The sequence below is a fragment of the Salvelinus namaycush genome, chromosome 6 (genome assembly GCF_016432855.1).
Source record: "Salvelinus namaycush isolate Seneca chromosome 6, SaNama_1.0, whole genome shotgun sequence".
Lineage (NCBI taxonomy): Eukaryota > Metazoa > Chordata > Actinopteri > Salmoniformes > Salmonidae > Salvelinus > Salvelinus namaycush.
The window spans coordinates 22426502-22441934 of NC_052312.1; the positions used below are offsets into that span (position 1 = coordinate 22426502).

Here is a 15433-nt window from a genome sequence, read left to right on the forward strand (position 1 = left end):
TTTGTAATAGGCTACAAGGGTATTTTCTTTTTTTAAATATAGTCTTTCTAGCAATTGTATAAGAAAATAATGTTTTTCTTAATAAAATGTAATAGTGCTTTTGTTGATGAAGGATGGTTGTACCTTGATGTGGTCAGCCAGCTGCACGGTGCAATCTTCAGTCTGCTCCGCCAGGTGGATGCTGTACAGTTGCTGCAAAATAAAAACAGATTAGTCAATGAGTAGCTTACAAGGCCCTACTCATAGCATTGATTAACTTATAGTATATAGTATGTCAGTGCTGAGGTGTGTGTGTGTGTGTGTATAGAGTTGAGAGAATGAGCACAACTGAGTGGACAGAGCGTGTGGAGTGTTCTCTGTCAAGAGTAGTCAAGTAACTAGCCAAATAAATGGTATGGTGAAGCAATAGTACGTCTTGGTCCTAGCTCTTTCTCAAGAGTGTACAGCATGTGCGGGCCATTGTGTGTTATATATTGAGTGTCAACAAGAGTTTGTGTGTGATGTGTGTGTTCTCTGTCGCGAGTGTTCAAGGTGTGTATTGCCTACCTGGTAGTACTTGATGGCCTTGGTGAGAGGCTCCACGTGTACAGTCTCATCCAGCTGGTCTTTGTGCAGCAGGTCTATAAAGAAGTCTAGGGAACGCTCATGGACACTCATCTCTGAGTAGAGAGTCCCCATCCGCTTATACACCTCCACACTGCAGCAGTTCAGAGATCTGAGGGAGAGTGGGAGAGAGAAGGAATTGTATGAACTTCCTGATTTGGCCTCGTTTTCAGAAAGAAATTAATTGGCTATGACTGAAGCCAAACAAGAGATGTCTTGAGGGGGGGGGGGGGGGGGGTTAGTGTGGGTCTCTCGTGTGTTCGCACGTGGCGAGCGTTTGTCCATTCACCCTGCCAAAATAGTACAAAGTTAGTCACTCAACCATATAGATAACTTTCCTGGTCTTGTGTCTTGAAGTCGCCTAGGCTAGCTGGTGCTAGTCAACTTTTCACACCAATTCGTTTCAGCCGGCTGGTGTGCAACCGTGGTAAAGTTGGTTTGACATTGGATAGCCTATCTCCGGGGCTAGTTATGGATCGTAAATAAATGAACACAATGTAAATGTCGCACATCTTTTCGTTCTCATTAAACGCTATTAATATTTGTATATGCATTTCTACAACGCATAGTTGGTTTGAGGTTTTTAAGTCATTGAAATTTGGAGCTATTAACCTTTTAATATAGTGTCCAATATTGTGTAATTTACTGATGGTCGTCAACTACCCCCATGGGGATATCGAATGTCAAACCAAATTGACCATGGGCATTAAGATCGGGCGTGTGCAGCTGCACTCCAAATTGATGCTTACTTGGGTTCTGCCAGCTGTGTGCAGGATTGAAATAAACCCAACCCAAGAAAAACTTACGTTACCCTTCATTCCGTGACATGCCATTTTTTCCTATCATCTTGCAAATCTGTTTTGGACGAGACCGACTTCATGACCAAAACGATCCTATTTACACGTTGTAGTCCATTTTTACACTAGAATAAATGTTTGACTGTATCGATGCTACATTCAAAACGAGAAGTTGCTTTTTAGGGGCATTCGCTCTTTAAAGAACATGGCACTCCTTGATTTCCCCTTGCTCGATTATCATTAGATGTACTCTATAGGAAAACAAGTGTGATCAGGCAGGCGAGACAGAGAAAGCAGCCACTTCAATATGCTGTTACTATCTTAGAAGTATAAGTGAGATTATAAACTGGGTGGTTCGAGCCCTGAATGCTGATTGGCTGACAGCCGTGGTATATCAGACCGTATACCACAGGTATGACCCAAAAAAATATTTGTACTGCTCTAATTACGTTGGTAACCTGTTTATAATAGCAATAAGGCACCTCTGGGGTTTGTGGTATATGACCAATATACCACGGCTAAGGGCTGTATCCAGGCACCCGTTTTGCCCTTAGCCGTGGTATATTGACCATATTGCTTAATTCTATCCTCCTTACTGTTCATATTTGTGCAGCGTGGCCTGTAGCAGGGTTAGAGAATACACCAGTCCAGAGGCAAAGCTGAGCTGTTCTCCAGGTGGTCCTCTCATCTTCATCCCACTCCTCTCCACTGGGTTACCATTCAGATCAAACTTCTCCTGGGCCTGCTTGCTGATCAACTCAGCCTACAGAGAGGGAGGAACACACACATTAGGCACACACACACACAGTAAGAATCTTAAATACTCACACACATTCCTCATCACATTCTGAGCTTGTAATACTAATCAACTGGAACACACAGACACACACAATACCTTGCAAATGAGTCTTGGTATGAGCAAGAGCACCAGAATACAGTCGTGGTCTCCTCCATGACGCAGGAAGGAGTCGGGCATGAAGGAGGTGAGGAGAGACACCTGTCTGTTGGCCTGGCCCACCTCCATCTTCCTCAGCTCCATCTCGATGGCCTGGGGAGACACACGTGAATAGGCTAAACATGTTATTTGTTGTTGTAACGGTATAAATCTCACACATCCTGCAATAATAGGCCTTTAAACTACTACATTCACTGATAAATATTTGATGTAAAATGTCAAATAAAATAAAAAAACGGTGATCTGGCGGTCCCTGTAAAGGAACTACTGCACTAAACTGTATGTATGTGGGACACTTTCTTACCTTGGCGTAGGCCTTGGTCTCAGCAAACTTGATCTTGAAGTCAAACAGCTCAGCAGGAGGCTGTTGGACCTGCTCTGCATTGGCATTCTGAGCAACGGTCAGCTCCCTGTTGGTATCCTACACACACAATTCATATACAAATAACCAAAATAAACCAGTCAGCTAACAAGACCTTTCCCATTTTGCCTAAAGGCTGATGTATTCAGGATATCAGTAAAACCCTGACTGAGACAAACAAGTTCACACAATCGTTTTTTTAAACTATTAACAACGATAGTGTGTTTAAGTGTCCTTCTTCCGATTGCATGTTGTATGACACTACACTGAAACAATGAATTCAAACTCTATACCTGCAGGCTGGTGGTGAGCTCGCGATACTTGTTGATGGTCTGCTGATAGTCAGCCACGGTCTCCTGAGCGGCCTCCACCCTCTTCTGGGCCTCTCTCACCCTGGCCCCGTTCAGGTCCAGCTGCTCCCTCAGCTCCATCTCCGTCTCCCTGCTGTTCTCCTGCAGCTCGTCATTCATCTCGTTGATCGCTTCCTGGAATGGGTCAGAGGTGGTAGGGTGTCTTATGTGGTGGTGTGGTGAATATTGAGTGGACAGGGTTCAAACACAAAGGGTGTATTTCGGTCTCTAAAACAGAGTCCTTACCAATATAGTCTGCGTCCTTACCAATATAGTGTGCGCACAGCAGGGGCATAGCATTGACACAGAGTTGGTTATTCAAAACAAAAAAGAGTTGGTATGGGTGTGTGAACTCAACAAATCCCTGACGACTGAAACCATACAAAGTAACAGGGTTGACATTGATATTAAGGTAACGGGGTTGACATTGATATTAAGGTAACGGGGTTGACATTGATATTAAGGTAACGGGGTTGACATTGATATTAAGGTAACAGGGTTGACATTGATATTAAGGTAACAGGGTTGACATTGATATTAAGGTAACAGGGTTGACATGAAGGTAACAGGGTTGACAGGAGTATTGATATGAACTCACCAGGTCTGTGACAGTCTCTCTGAGCTCTCGGACTTTCTCCTCCAGGTCCAGATTCCTCTCAGTCAGAGTCTCCACCATCTCCTCTGCCCCGAGAGCAGCATCAACCTAGGACACACAACATCTCAATTATATAGAACTTTTTACAAATACGTATGTTGCAAAGCTCTTAAAAGCAACCTAGGCATATAAAAAAAACATACAGATGAGAGTAATCCAAAGTGACACTAGCATAGAAAAACTTCCTAGGTTGTTCTTGGAGATCATTAGGTAACCTCAACCTGCTTCATCACCTCATGTAGTATACAGTGCATTCGGAAAGTATTCAGACCCTTTGACTTTTTCCATATTTTTTATGTTACAGCCTTATTTTAAAATTAATTAAATAAAAAATGTTCCTCAATCTACACGCAATACCACAAGGTGGAAATCGGTATTTAGAAATTTTGCCAAATGTATTAAAAATAAAAAGAGAAATAACTTATTTACATAAGTATTCAGACCCTTTGCTATGAGACTAGAAATGTAGCTCAGGTGCATCCTGTTTCCATTGATAATCCTTGAAATGTTTCTACAACTTGATTGGTCAATTCAATTGATTGGACATGGTTTGGAAAGGCACACACCTGTCTATATAAGGTCCCACTGTTGACAGTGCATGTCAGAACAAAAACCAAGCCATGAGGTCAAAGGAATTGTCCATAGAGCTCCGAGACAGGTTTGTGTCGAGGCACAAATCTGGGGATGGGTACCAAAAACAATCTGCAGCATTGAAGGTCCAAGAACACAGTGGCCGCCAACATTCTTAAATGGAAGAAGTTTGGAACCATCAAGACTCTTCCTAGAGCTGGTCGCCCGGCCAAACTGAGCAATCGGGGGAGAAAGGCCTTGGTCAGGGAGATAACCAAGAACCCGATGGTTACTGGAGATGGTTGTCCCTCTGGAAAGATTCTCCCATCTCTGCAGCACTCCATCAATCAGGCCTTTGTGGTAGAGTGGCCAGACGGAAGCCAAAAGTCTCTGAATGTCCTTGAGTGGCCCAGCCAGAGCCCGGACTTGAACCCGATCGAACATCTCGAGAGACCTGAAAATAGCTGCGCAGCGACACTCCCCATCCAACCTGACAGAGCCTGAGAGGATCTGCAGAGAAGAATGGGAGAAACTCCCCAAATACAGGTGTGCCAAGCTTGTAGTGTCACACCCGAGAAGACTCAAGGCTGTAATCGCTACCAAAAATGCTTCAACAAAGTACTGAGTAAAGGATACTTATTTAAATGTGATATCAGTTAATTTTGTATACATTTGCAAAAATGTCTACAAACCTGTTTTTGCTTTGTCATTATGGGGTACTGTGTGTAGATTGAGTGAAAAATCAATTTAATAAATTTTAAGGCTGTAACATAAGAGGGAAAAGGTATAGGGGTCTGAATACTTTCCGAATGTGCGCGCACACACACACACACACACACACACACACACTACCGTTCAAAAGTTTAGGGTCGTTTAGAAATTCCCTTGAAAGAAAAGCACATTTGTTGTCCATTAAAATAACATCAAATTAATCAGAAATATAGTGTAGACATTGTTAATGTTGTAAATTACTATTGTAGCTGGAAACGGCTGATTTTTTATGGAATATCTACATAGGCGTAAAGAGGCCCATTATCAGCAACCATCACTCCTGTGTTCCAATGGCACGTTGTGTTAGCTAATCCAAGTTTATCATTTTAAAAGGCTAACTGATCATTAGAAAACCCTTTTGCAATTATGTTAGCACAGCTGAAAACTGTTGTTCTGATTAAAGAAGCAAGAAAACTGGCCTTCTTTAGACTTATTGAGTATCTGGAGCATCAGCATTTGTGGGTTCGATTACAGGCTCAAAATAGCCAGAAACAAAGCACTTTCTTATGAAACTCATCAGTCTATTCTTGTTCTTAGAAATGAAGGCTATTCCATGCGAGAAATTGCCAAGAAACTGAAGATCTCGTACAACGTTGTGTACTACTCCCTTCACAGAACAGCGCAAACTGGCTCTAACCAGAATAGAAAGAGTGGGAGGTCCCGGTGCACAACCGAGCAAGAGAACAAGTGCATTAGTGTCTAGTTTGAGAAACAGACGCCTCACAAGTCCTCAACTGGCAGCTTCATTAAATAGCACCCGCAAAACAGCTCTGGGTCTTCCATTCCTGTGGCGGTCCTCATGAAAGCCAGTTTCATCATAGCGCTTGATGGTTTTTGCGACTGTACTGGAAGAAACTTTCAAAGTTCTTGACATTTTCCAGATCGACTGACCTTCCTGTCTTAAAGTAACGATGAACTGTCCTTTCTCTTTGCTTATTTCAGCTGTTCCTGCCATAATATGGACTTGGTATTTTACCAAATAGGGGTATCTTCTGTATACCACCTCTACCTTGTCACAACACAACTGATTGGCTCAAACGCATTAAGAAGGAAAGAAATTCCACAAATTAACCTTTTACAAGGCACACCTGTTCATCGAAATGCATTCCAGGAGACTACCTCATGAAGCTGGTTGAGAGAATGCCAAGAGTGTGCAAAGCTGTCATCAAGGCAAATGGTGGCTACTTTGAAGGATCTTAAATATAAAATAAAATGTATCACTGTTTTGGTTACTACATGATTCCATGTGTTATTTCATAGTTTTGATGTCTTGACTATTATTCTACAATGTAGACAATAGTCAAAAGAAAAGAAAAACCCTGGAATGAGTAGGTGTCCAAATGTTTGACTGGTACTAATACATAAATAAATAAAACTGGCTGACTAACCTGCTCCTTCAGCTCATCAATGGTGGCCTCAGCCTGCTTCATCTCCTCCTGTAGCTTCTCCTTCTGGGTCCTCAGAGTCTCCAGCTCTCCATTCTTCTTCTCCATCTGCTTCTGGAGCTTCACATGCTCCTGCTTCTCAGAGGAAGACAGGTCACGCATCCTGGGAGGAGAGATAGTTCTGTTAAAGCTCAAACCAAAGGGAAACATTATGGGTTGGTTTTCTGGACACAGATTAAAATGAATCCTGGAGTAAAATGCATGTTCAAGGGAGTTAGGTGTTTTTTTAAAACACACTCACCTGACCAGAGCCTCTTTCAGTCTGCTGTTCTGCTCCTCCAGCTGCTTGACATGGTAACTGGAGGCAGCTCCATCAGAACCTGGTGAAGAAATGCAGTTAGGTTACGGCTCAACTTGCCAAGCAATACTGGATAAATCCTCTTAAATTATAGCTACTTTGTTTGTTTGTTTCTTTGTCTAAGGAAGTCTCAAGGTTTTGCTCACCTGAGGTAGAGTATCTCATGATAAGCTGTAGACCACACTATCTGTATTTTTCGTAGCCGTCTACATACCACCACAGACCGATGCTGGCACTAAAACTGCACTCAATGAACTGTATACCGCCATAAGCAAAGAGGAAAACGTTCATCCAGAGGCGGCGCTCCTAGTGGCTGGGGACTTTAATGCAGGGAAACTTAAATACGTTCAAGACCACCTTTACTCCACACACAGACGCATACAAAGTTCTCCCTGCCCTCCATTTGGCATATCTGACCATAATTCTATCCTCCTGATTCCTGCTTACAAGCAAAAATTAAAACAGGAGGCACCAGTGACTTGGTCAATAAAAAAGTGGTCAGATGGGGCAGATACTAAACTACCGGACCATTTTGCTAGTACAGACTGGAATATGTTCCAGGCTCTCAGGAGTGGGACTTATAAAAAATCCCGCTATGCCCTCCGACGAACCATCAAACAGGCAAATCGTCAATACAGGACTAAGATCGAATCGTACTACACCGGCTCCGACGCTCGTTGGATATGGCAGGGCTTGCAAACCATTACAGACTACAAAAGGGAAGCACAGCCGAAAGCTGCCCAGTGACACGAGCCTACCAGACGAGCTAAATTACTTCTATGCTCGCTTCGAGGCAAGTAACACTGAAACATGCATGAGATCATCAGCTGTTCCGGACGACTGTGTGATCATGCTCTCCGCAGCCGATGTGATTAAGACCTTTAAACAGGTCAACATCCACAAGGATTACCAGGACGTGTACTCCGAGCATGCGCTGACCAACTGGCAAGTGTCTTCACTGACATTTTCAACCTCTCCCTGTCTGAGTCTGTAATACCAACATGTTTCAAGCAGACCACCATAGTCCCTGTGCCCAAGAACACTAAGGTAACCTGCCTAAATGACTACCGACCCGTAGCACTCACGTCTGTAGCCATGAAATGCTTTGAAAGGCTGGTCATGGCTCACATCAACACCGTTATCCCAGAAACCCTAGACCCACTCCAATTTGCATACCGCACCAACATATCTACAGATGATGCAATCTCTATTACACTCCACACTGCCCTTTCCCACCTGGACAAAAGGAACATCTATGTGAGAATACTATTCATTGACTACAGCTCAACGTTCAACACCCTCAAGTGCCCTCAAAGCTCATCACTAAGCTAAGGACCCTAGGATTAAACACCACCCTGTGCAACTGGATCCTGGACTTCCTGACGGGCCGCCCCCAGGTGGTAAGGGTAGGTAACAACACATCCGCCACGCTGATCCTCAACACGGGGGCCCCTCAGGGTTGCGTGCTCAGTTCACTCATGACTGCACGTCCAGGCACGAATCCAACACCATCATTAGGTTTGCTGATGACAACAGTGGTAGGCCTGATCACCGACAACGGTGAGACAGCCTATAGGGAGGAAGTCAGAGACCTGACCATGTGGTGCAAGGTCAACAACCTCTCCCTCAACGTGACCAAGACAAAGGAGATGATTGTGGACTACAGGAAAAGGAGGACCGAGCACGCCCCCATTCTCAACGACGAGGCTGTAGTGGAGCAGGTTGAGAGCTTCAAGTTCCTTGCCATCCACATCACCAACAAAATAACATGGTTCAAGCCCACCAAAACAGTCGTGAACAGGGCACAACAAAACCTATTCCCCCTCAGGAGACTGAAAAGATTTTGCATGGGTCCTCAAAAGGTTTTACAGCTGCACCATCGAGAGCATCCGGACGGGTTGCATCACTCCCTGGTATGGCAACTGCTCGGCCTCCAACTGCAAGGCACTACAGAGGGTAGTGCGAACGGCCCAGTACATAACTGGACCAAGCTTCCTGCCATCCAGGACCTCTATACCAGGCGGTGTCAGAGGAAGGCCCTAAAAATTGTCAAAAAGACTCCAGCCACCCTAGTCATAGACTGTTCTCTCTGCTACCGCACGGCAAGCGTTACCGGAGCGGCAAGTCTAGGTCCAAGAAGCTTCTAAACAGCTTCTACCTCCAAGCCATAAGACTCCTGAACAGCTAAATCAAATGGATACCCAGACTATTTGCATTGCCCCTCCCCCTACACTGCTGCTACTCTGTTATTATCTATGCATAGTCACTTTAATAACTCTACCTAGTGTACATATTACCTCAATTACCTTGACACCAGTGCCCCAGCACATTGACTATGTATCAGTACCCCCTGCATATTTCCCCGCCATTGTTATTTACCGCTGCTCTTTAATTATTTGTTATTCTTATCTTACTTTTTGGGGGGGGGGGTATTTTCTTAAAACTGCATTGTTGGTTAAGGGCTTGTAAGTAAGCATTTCACTGTAAGGTCTACACCTGTTGTATTCGGTGCATGTGACAAATACAATTTGATTTGTTTCTTAGGAAAAAAATCTAAATACATTTGAGTAGCTACTCAATAATCCCTGTAGTAAAAAGGGATTGCCATTAAGCGCCAGGAAGGACGAGACGCCATAAATTTTGCAATTTTTTACACCAACACACTACTAGTGACCTCTGACCTTTCTCCTCAACCTCACAATCAAAATTGTGTTACTTCCAAATTTGGTAACAGATCAATTCAAGGTCAATTCAATCCAACCAACTTTATTTTCCCCCTTAAGAGTAGGTCAACACGCTACCAATCATTTAACACTACCACCCTGTAGAGTGAACTCTGACCTTTCTCCTCGACCTCGTGTTTGATGATCTCCAGGTCCATGGTGAGCTCCTCCATCTTCTCCTTCAGTGCCTCCACCTCCACCTGCAAGCTCTCCGACCGCTCCTCGGCCATCTCCTTGTCCAGTGTGGCCATCTCGATGGCGTCCGCCGTGTCTGACATCTCCTCCATGTAGCGGTCCTTAGACTCCAGGGCCTCCCGAGCATCCTGAATGACGAGAGTTGCCATCAGTAATCTCACTTTACATACAAGACAATTACATCAGTTACCCTCATCAGTTACCCTGTAAGAAAAATAAGAACTTTTGCCAAATAGAATATCATGTTTTACTGTTCATTGAAAATGTTTCTTATCTAACAGGGAAAGTGGACAGGTACCCATAAAGAGACATCAACGTGATTTATTCATTTCTATGGTGGGTACTAGTACTTGTTACCTTCTTGGCCTCTTTGAGTTGTTTCTGCAGGTCGGCCTGCTGCTCCTGCATCTTGGTCTTCCATTCCTGCAGCTGCTCCAGCTGGATCTTGTACTTCTCCAGCTCCTTCAGCTTGACCTTGTCCTCTGCCCGCTTCATCTTCAGGGTCTCCAGCTTCTCCTCTAGATCCTTCACCTGACCTCGCAGAGACTCCTCCTCCTGGGGGAAGAACGGAATAAAGAAGTGGAAAGAGAGCGGCAAGAGGGAGGTGCACACAGAGAATCACTTCATGTTGATGTGTGGTCAATTGGGAAAGGCATTTTTAACCCCGAGAGAGGGGATAGTTGACATCTCAGAGAGTGACTGGAGTCTAAAGCACCCGCACATAAAACCCGCACACAGCTCAAATACATGCTCCCACCACCAAGAACCATCGTTACAGTGACACAGTTCCACTGACGTGAAACCAAAGATGGAAACTCTGCCCTCTATGGGCACATTGGGGAAGTGCAGTAGTAGTGAGGTTGAGGAGAAGTACTCTTCTGAAACACCCTGTGAACTCAGTTAGTCAAACAACATGCCCAGGCCAGATCTACGCATGCGTCCAGATAATGTTACCCTACCTGCTTAGATACGGGAGGCTCAGCCTGTTTACAATGATAACATGAATAGAACAGTCAACAGATGATATGACAAATGAGGAAACAATGGATTGAGGTGATACCTTGGGCATAGATTAGTGGTACCCGACTCTGGTTCTGGAGAGCTTCAGGTTAGGCAGGCTTTTGTTCCAGCCCAGCACTAAAACATCTATCAACTTATCAAAGTCATAATGACTATTTGACTATGGTGTTTTCTTGCTGTGCTAGAACAAAAGCCTACACACAGTACACACACTGTAACTCTCAAGAACCAGAATTAGTGTACACTACCTTAGCTAATGATCTAATTGGGCAGGGTGTGTTGTGGACTGACCTTGCTAGGGGTGGCAGGGGGAGGCGCTCCGGGCGTGGCGGGGGTGCCGCTGGGCAGGGGGACGACGGGAGCCCCCAGTGCACCCTTGGAAGACAGGCTGCCCTCACTGACATCCTCCCTGGAAAGAGAGCTGGACAGACCAGAGGCTGGGGTGGCTAAGACTCGGGGGGTCTGGGGAGGGGAAGAGAAGAGAAGGGGGGCAGGGAGAGATGGAGAAAAGATAGAAAGAGAAAGGGGAGAGAATAGGAAGGAATCGAGAAATAAAAGTAAAACGCATGTAAAAGAGAAAACTACATCCGTGAGACCGTACCATTACCCGTTAATCCCAGTGATCATAGTGAAAGAGACTGCCACCCAGAACACAGGTACATAGCCTGGTCCGAGATCAATTTGCTGTCATTTGCCCATAAGGAGTTGGCAAGTGAGCAGAAACAGACTGGCACTCAGGCTAAGAACAAACGAACAAACCCAGGTGAACTAAGGTCAACCCATGGTAAAGTGAACCTGTCATAGTGAGTCAACACACCTGGCACACAGGTGATAAAACGCCACACCCAGTGCCATATAAGTCTCCCCTTACTGTGCCGATCTGGCCTACAATAAAAAGTATCAACTGTCCTTGAAGGAACTGGCACAGGTTAACTGAACTATATGGAAAAAGGTGAACTCTGGTCGTAGATGGTTGCTAAACTACAGCAGCAAGTTACTGTTTCCCTTTTGTGGGGACTTGGGTTGAAAAACAAACTATATACGCTGTAGTCATTCCAGTTATTGTAAGGATTTTGACCTTTGACCAATGACCAGAAGGACCAGAGTTCACCCCTCCAGGACGTGAGTTGGTCTCTCCCTGGGGGGAGGGGGTGGTTTGAGGCCTGGAACGTACCATGAGGAGGGAGGGGAGGGAGCTGGAGGAGGAGAGGCAACCAGGAGTGTTCAACTGTTGTGTGTGATAAAGTAGACTCTGTTAGGGCTCAAAGAACTGTCTGCTTTCTCTTCCTGTGGGCATTCTCTATATCAACTTTATACACTCTACTACACCCACATTCTATAGTTAGGCCGATGCAGATACACACACTCCATGTAGAGTGTGTGAAATACTGCATGTTAAATATTGGCTACTATCGGAGTAGACCTATATGATGTACACTGTAGCAGGAATATCGCACTCTGAACATAATTTCTAGACTGTAGATGACTTTTGCATTCCTAATCTGTTACATTCCTACAACATCCATACCTAAGAGCTATAACCCATGTTTCATTTCATACACAAAATGACAGACAGGTGAACTCTTCCCTCTTAGTACCCCTGTTACCTCACTGAATGCCTCAGTCTGATATTCAAAAGCTCACCTTGGTACTACGGCGGGTTACGAACTGGAGGAGGGTGGGTAGAGGCGGAGGAGAGGATAGAGGACACATACACAGATAGACATACATAGGCCCAGCAGAGGACGCGAGGGCAGCAATTAGCAGTACGAGAGGAGCAGAAATACACAGGGTTAAGATTAGTCTACACACACAGATATCACTCTACAGGCAGGATTACTACTGTGTGTTACTGGATTAACCACTTAAGTCTTTATGCAAGTATGTACTGACCATAACTACTGTGTTCAAAATCTGAAGACATACTGTAATAGATTAGTGGGTGAAGGCGATTTTTTTAAAAGTATATCAAATTAGTTCAAATTCAAAACCCAAGTGATGTCCAGGCACAAACACGGCGCATCACAATGCAAGCAAGCATACACTTGTCTCAGAAAGGTTAACCAAAAAATACAAATCTAAAAAAAAAAGTGCGTAACAGCCCAAAAATGTGAAATCATGCTCCCAAATGTCTCAAGAAATCAAAGGGAAAAAAATGTGCACACAAAATGTCCATGTAAAACAATTGAGGTATAAACTGCGAAAGATAAACTACAGAAAATATATTACTGTTGAGCAAAAATATAACCCGGAATAGCCAAATTCTAAATTTAAAAAAAATGCTGATGTGTTGGAAAAGAAAACGTGACAAGCAAGGACCATGGCAAGGCAGATGAGCACAGTTTAAATATCTCTACCTTCTTGGGAATGTGCATCTGTAACGGTATTCGGGGGGGAAAGGAGAGAGGGATAGAGAGAAGTAGGGGAAAGGGAGGACAATCACTTGAAAAAGGAGAAATGGGAGGGAGGGGAAGAGAGGGACGGGGTATAAATCAGCACAAGGGCACAAATCATTCTAAAACAAACAAAAATATATTGTCTGTATTTTTACTGCACCTGTTTGACTGATTTCGGAGTCTCAGGAATGTCTGGGGGGGAAAAAAGATTGTTATCTCAAACTCATTATGGTTTATAAACTACTTGTAAAAAAAAAAAATTGGTATCATCAATGTAAAGTTTTACAGTGTAGCATACGATTAGCACCAGGGTCAGTATTCACAGTCTATGTATGAGTGCTGATCTAGGATCAGGTTCCCTCTGTCCATGTAATCTTATTAATAATCATTTGAAAGGCAAAACTGATCCTAGATCACACTGCTGCTCTGAGACACTTTATGAGCATGGGCCCAGACCCTGTAGGAGGCCGAAATGACGGTATAAAAGCTTTGTTATCCAGCTCACCTTTCTGCTTGGGCAGGAACTTGGCAGTGGCCGCCTCTGGGGTGTCTGGAGAGGTGGCACTGGATCCATCTTCCACTAGCTGGATCTGACAAAGATAAAGAGGGAGAGAGATGCTCAATACGTCAGTCCACCACAGAGTGCGTATTTGTGAATACTATTGTTCCTATGCAAGTAGTTTATGCCCACTAAAATGAATGTCTCATCATCAAAGATCATCTCTTCCCCTTATGCGTGAGTGCGTGCATCTGCATTGGAGTGCATACAGTGCATTCAGAAAGTATTCAGAACCCTGCTGTTTAATTATTTGTTACTTTAATTTTTCAATTTTTTACTTAACAAATTTATTTTTCTTAACTTCTTAAAGCATCATTGGTTAAGGGCTTGTAAGTAAGCATTTCACTGTAAAGTCTACACCTGTGATAAATATGACAAATTAAATTTTATTCGATTTTTTCCACATTTTGTTACTTTGCAACCTTATTCTAAAATGGATAAAATAATTCCCCACCCCCCCTCTATCTACACACAATACCCCATAATGGCCAAGCAAAATCAGTAAAAAAAATAATAATCTGAAATATCACATTTACATAAGTATTCAGACTTTACTCAGTACTTTGATGAAGCACCTTTAGCAGCAATTACAGCCACAAGTTTTCTTGGGTATGACGCTACAAGCTTGGCACACCTATATTTGGGCAGTTTCTTCCATTATTCTCTGCAGATCCTCTCAAGCTCTGTCAGGTTGGATGGGGAGCGTCGCAGCACAGCTATTTTCAGGTCTCTCCAGAGATGTTTGATCGGGTTCAAGTCCGGGCTCTGGCTGTCCCACTCAAGGACATTTAGAGACTTGTCCCGAAGCAACTCCTACATTGTCTTGGCTGTGAACCTTTGCCCCAGTCAGGTCCTGAGCGCTCTGGAGAAGGTTTTCATCTGTACTGGATCTCTGACTAGTCTCCCAGTCCCTGCCGCTAAAAAACATCCCCACAGCATGATGCTGCCACCACCATGCTTCACCGTAGGGATGGTGCCAGGTTTCCTCCAGACGTGACACTGGCATTCAGGCCAAAGAGTTCAATCTTGGTTTCATCAGACCAGAGAATCTTGTTTCTCATGGACTGAGAGTCCTTTAGGTGCCTTCTGGCTAACTCCAAGCGGGCTGTAAAGTGCCTTTTACTGAGGAGTGGCTTCCGTCTGGCCACGTTACCTAAAGGCCTGATTGGTGGAGTGCTGTAGAGATGGTGTCCTTCTGGAAGGTTCTCCCATCTCCACAGAGGAACTCTGGAGCTCTGTCAGAGTGACCATGGGGATCTTGGTCTCCTCACTGACGAAGGCCCTTCTCCCTCGATTGCTCAGTTTGGCCGGGAAGCCAGCTCTAGGAAGAGTCTTGGTGGTTCCAAACTTCTTCCATTTAAGAATGATAGAGGCCACTGTGTTCTTGGGGACCTTCAACGCTGCAGAAATGTTTTGGTACCCTTCCCCAGATCTGTGCCTCGACAAAATCCTGTCTCGGAGCTCTACAGACAATTCCTTCTACCTCATGGCTTGGTTTTTGCTATGAAATGCACTGTCAAGGGTGGGACCATATAGACAGGTGCGTGCCTCAATGTCCAATCAATTGAATGTACTACAGCTGGACTCCAATCAAGTTGTAGAAACATATCAAGGATGACCAATGGAAACAGGATACACCTGAGCTCAATTTCGAGTCTCATAGCAAAGGGTCTGAATACTTATGTAAATAAGGGATTTCTGTTTTTTATTTTTTATAAATTTGCTGACAGTTCTA

At 44.2% G+C, this 15433-nt stretch overlaps 1 protein-coding gene across 8 annotated transcripts in view; it reads right to left on the bottom strand.

Moving 5' to 3' along the window:
* The window catches only part of LOC120049789 (dynactin subunit 1-like), a 32156-nt gene that overhangs the window by 12113 nt on the left and 4610 nt on the right, over positions 1 to 15433 (bottom strand). The window contains exons 3-19 of one of the 8 annotated variants that reach the window (XM_038996209.1): positions 13645 to 13729; positions 13300 to 13331; positions 13101 to 13118; positions 12388 to 12411; positions 11035 to 11205; positions 10683 to 10706; positions 10081 to 10278; positions 9647 to 9851; positions 6749 to 6827; positions 6451 to 6610; positions 3665 to 3769; positions 3010 to 3201; positions 2660 to 2776; positions 2296 to 2448; positions 1997 to 2163; positions 547 to 715; positions 124 to 192 (exon numbers count right to left, since the gene is read on the bottom strand). In XM_038996209.1, the coding sequence (XP_038852137.1) occupies positions 124 to 192; positions 547 to 715; positions 1997 to 2163; positions 2296 to 2448; positions 2660 to 2776; positions 3010 to 3201; positions 3665 to 3769; positions 6451 to 6610; positions 6749 to 6827; positions 9647 to 9851; positions 10081 to 10278; positions 10683 to 10706; positions 11035 to 11205; positions 12388 to 12411; positions 13101 to 13118; positions 13300 to 13331; positions 13645 to 13729 (1968 nt within the window). Of the gene's footprint in view, positions 1 to 123; positions 193 to 546; positions 716 to 1996; positions 2164 to 2295; positions 2449 to 2659; positions 2777 to 3009; positions 3202 to 3664; positions 3770 to 6450; positions 6611 to 6748; positions 6828 to 9646; positions 9852 to 10080; positions 10279 to 10682; positions 10707 to 11034; positions 11206 to 12387; positions 12412 to 13100; positions 13186 to 13299; positions 13332 to 13644; positions 13730 to 15433 lie in introns of all 8 variants that reach the window. The other 7 variants (XM_038996215.1, XM_038996210.1, XM_038996211.1 and 4 more) reach the window with 7 other exon arrangements.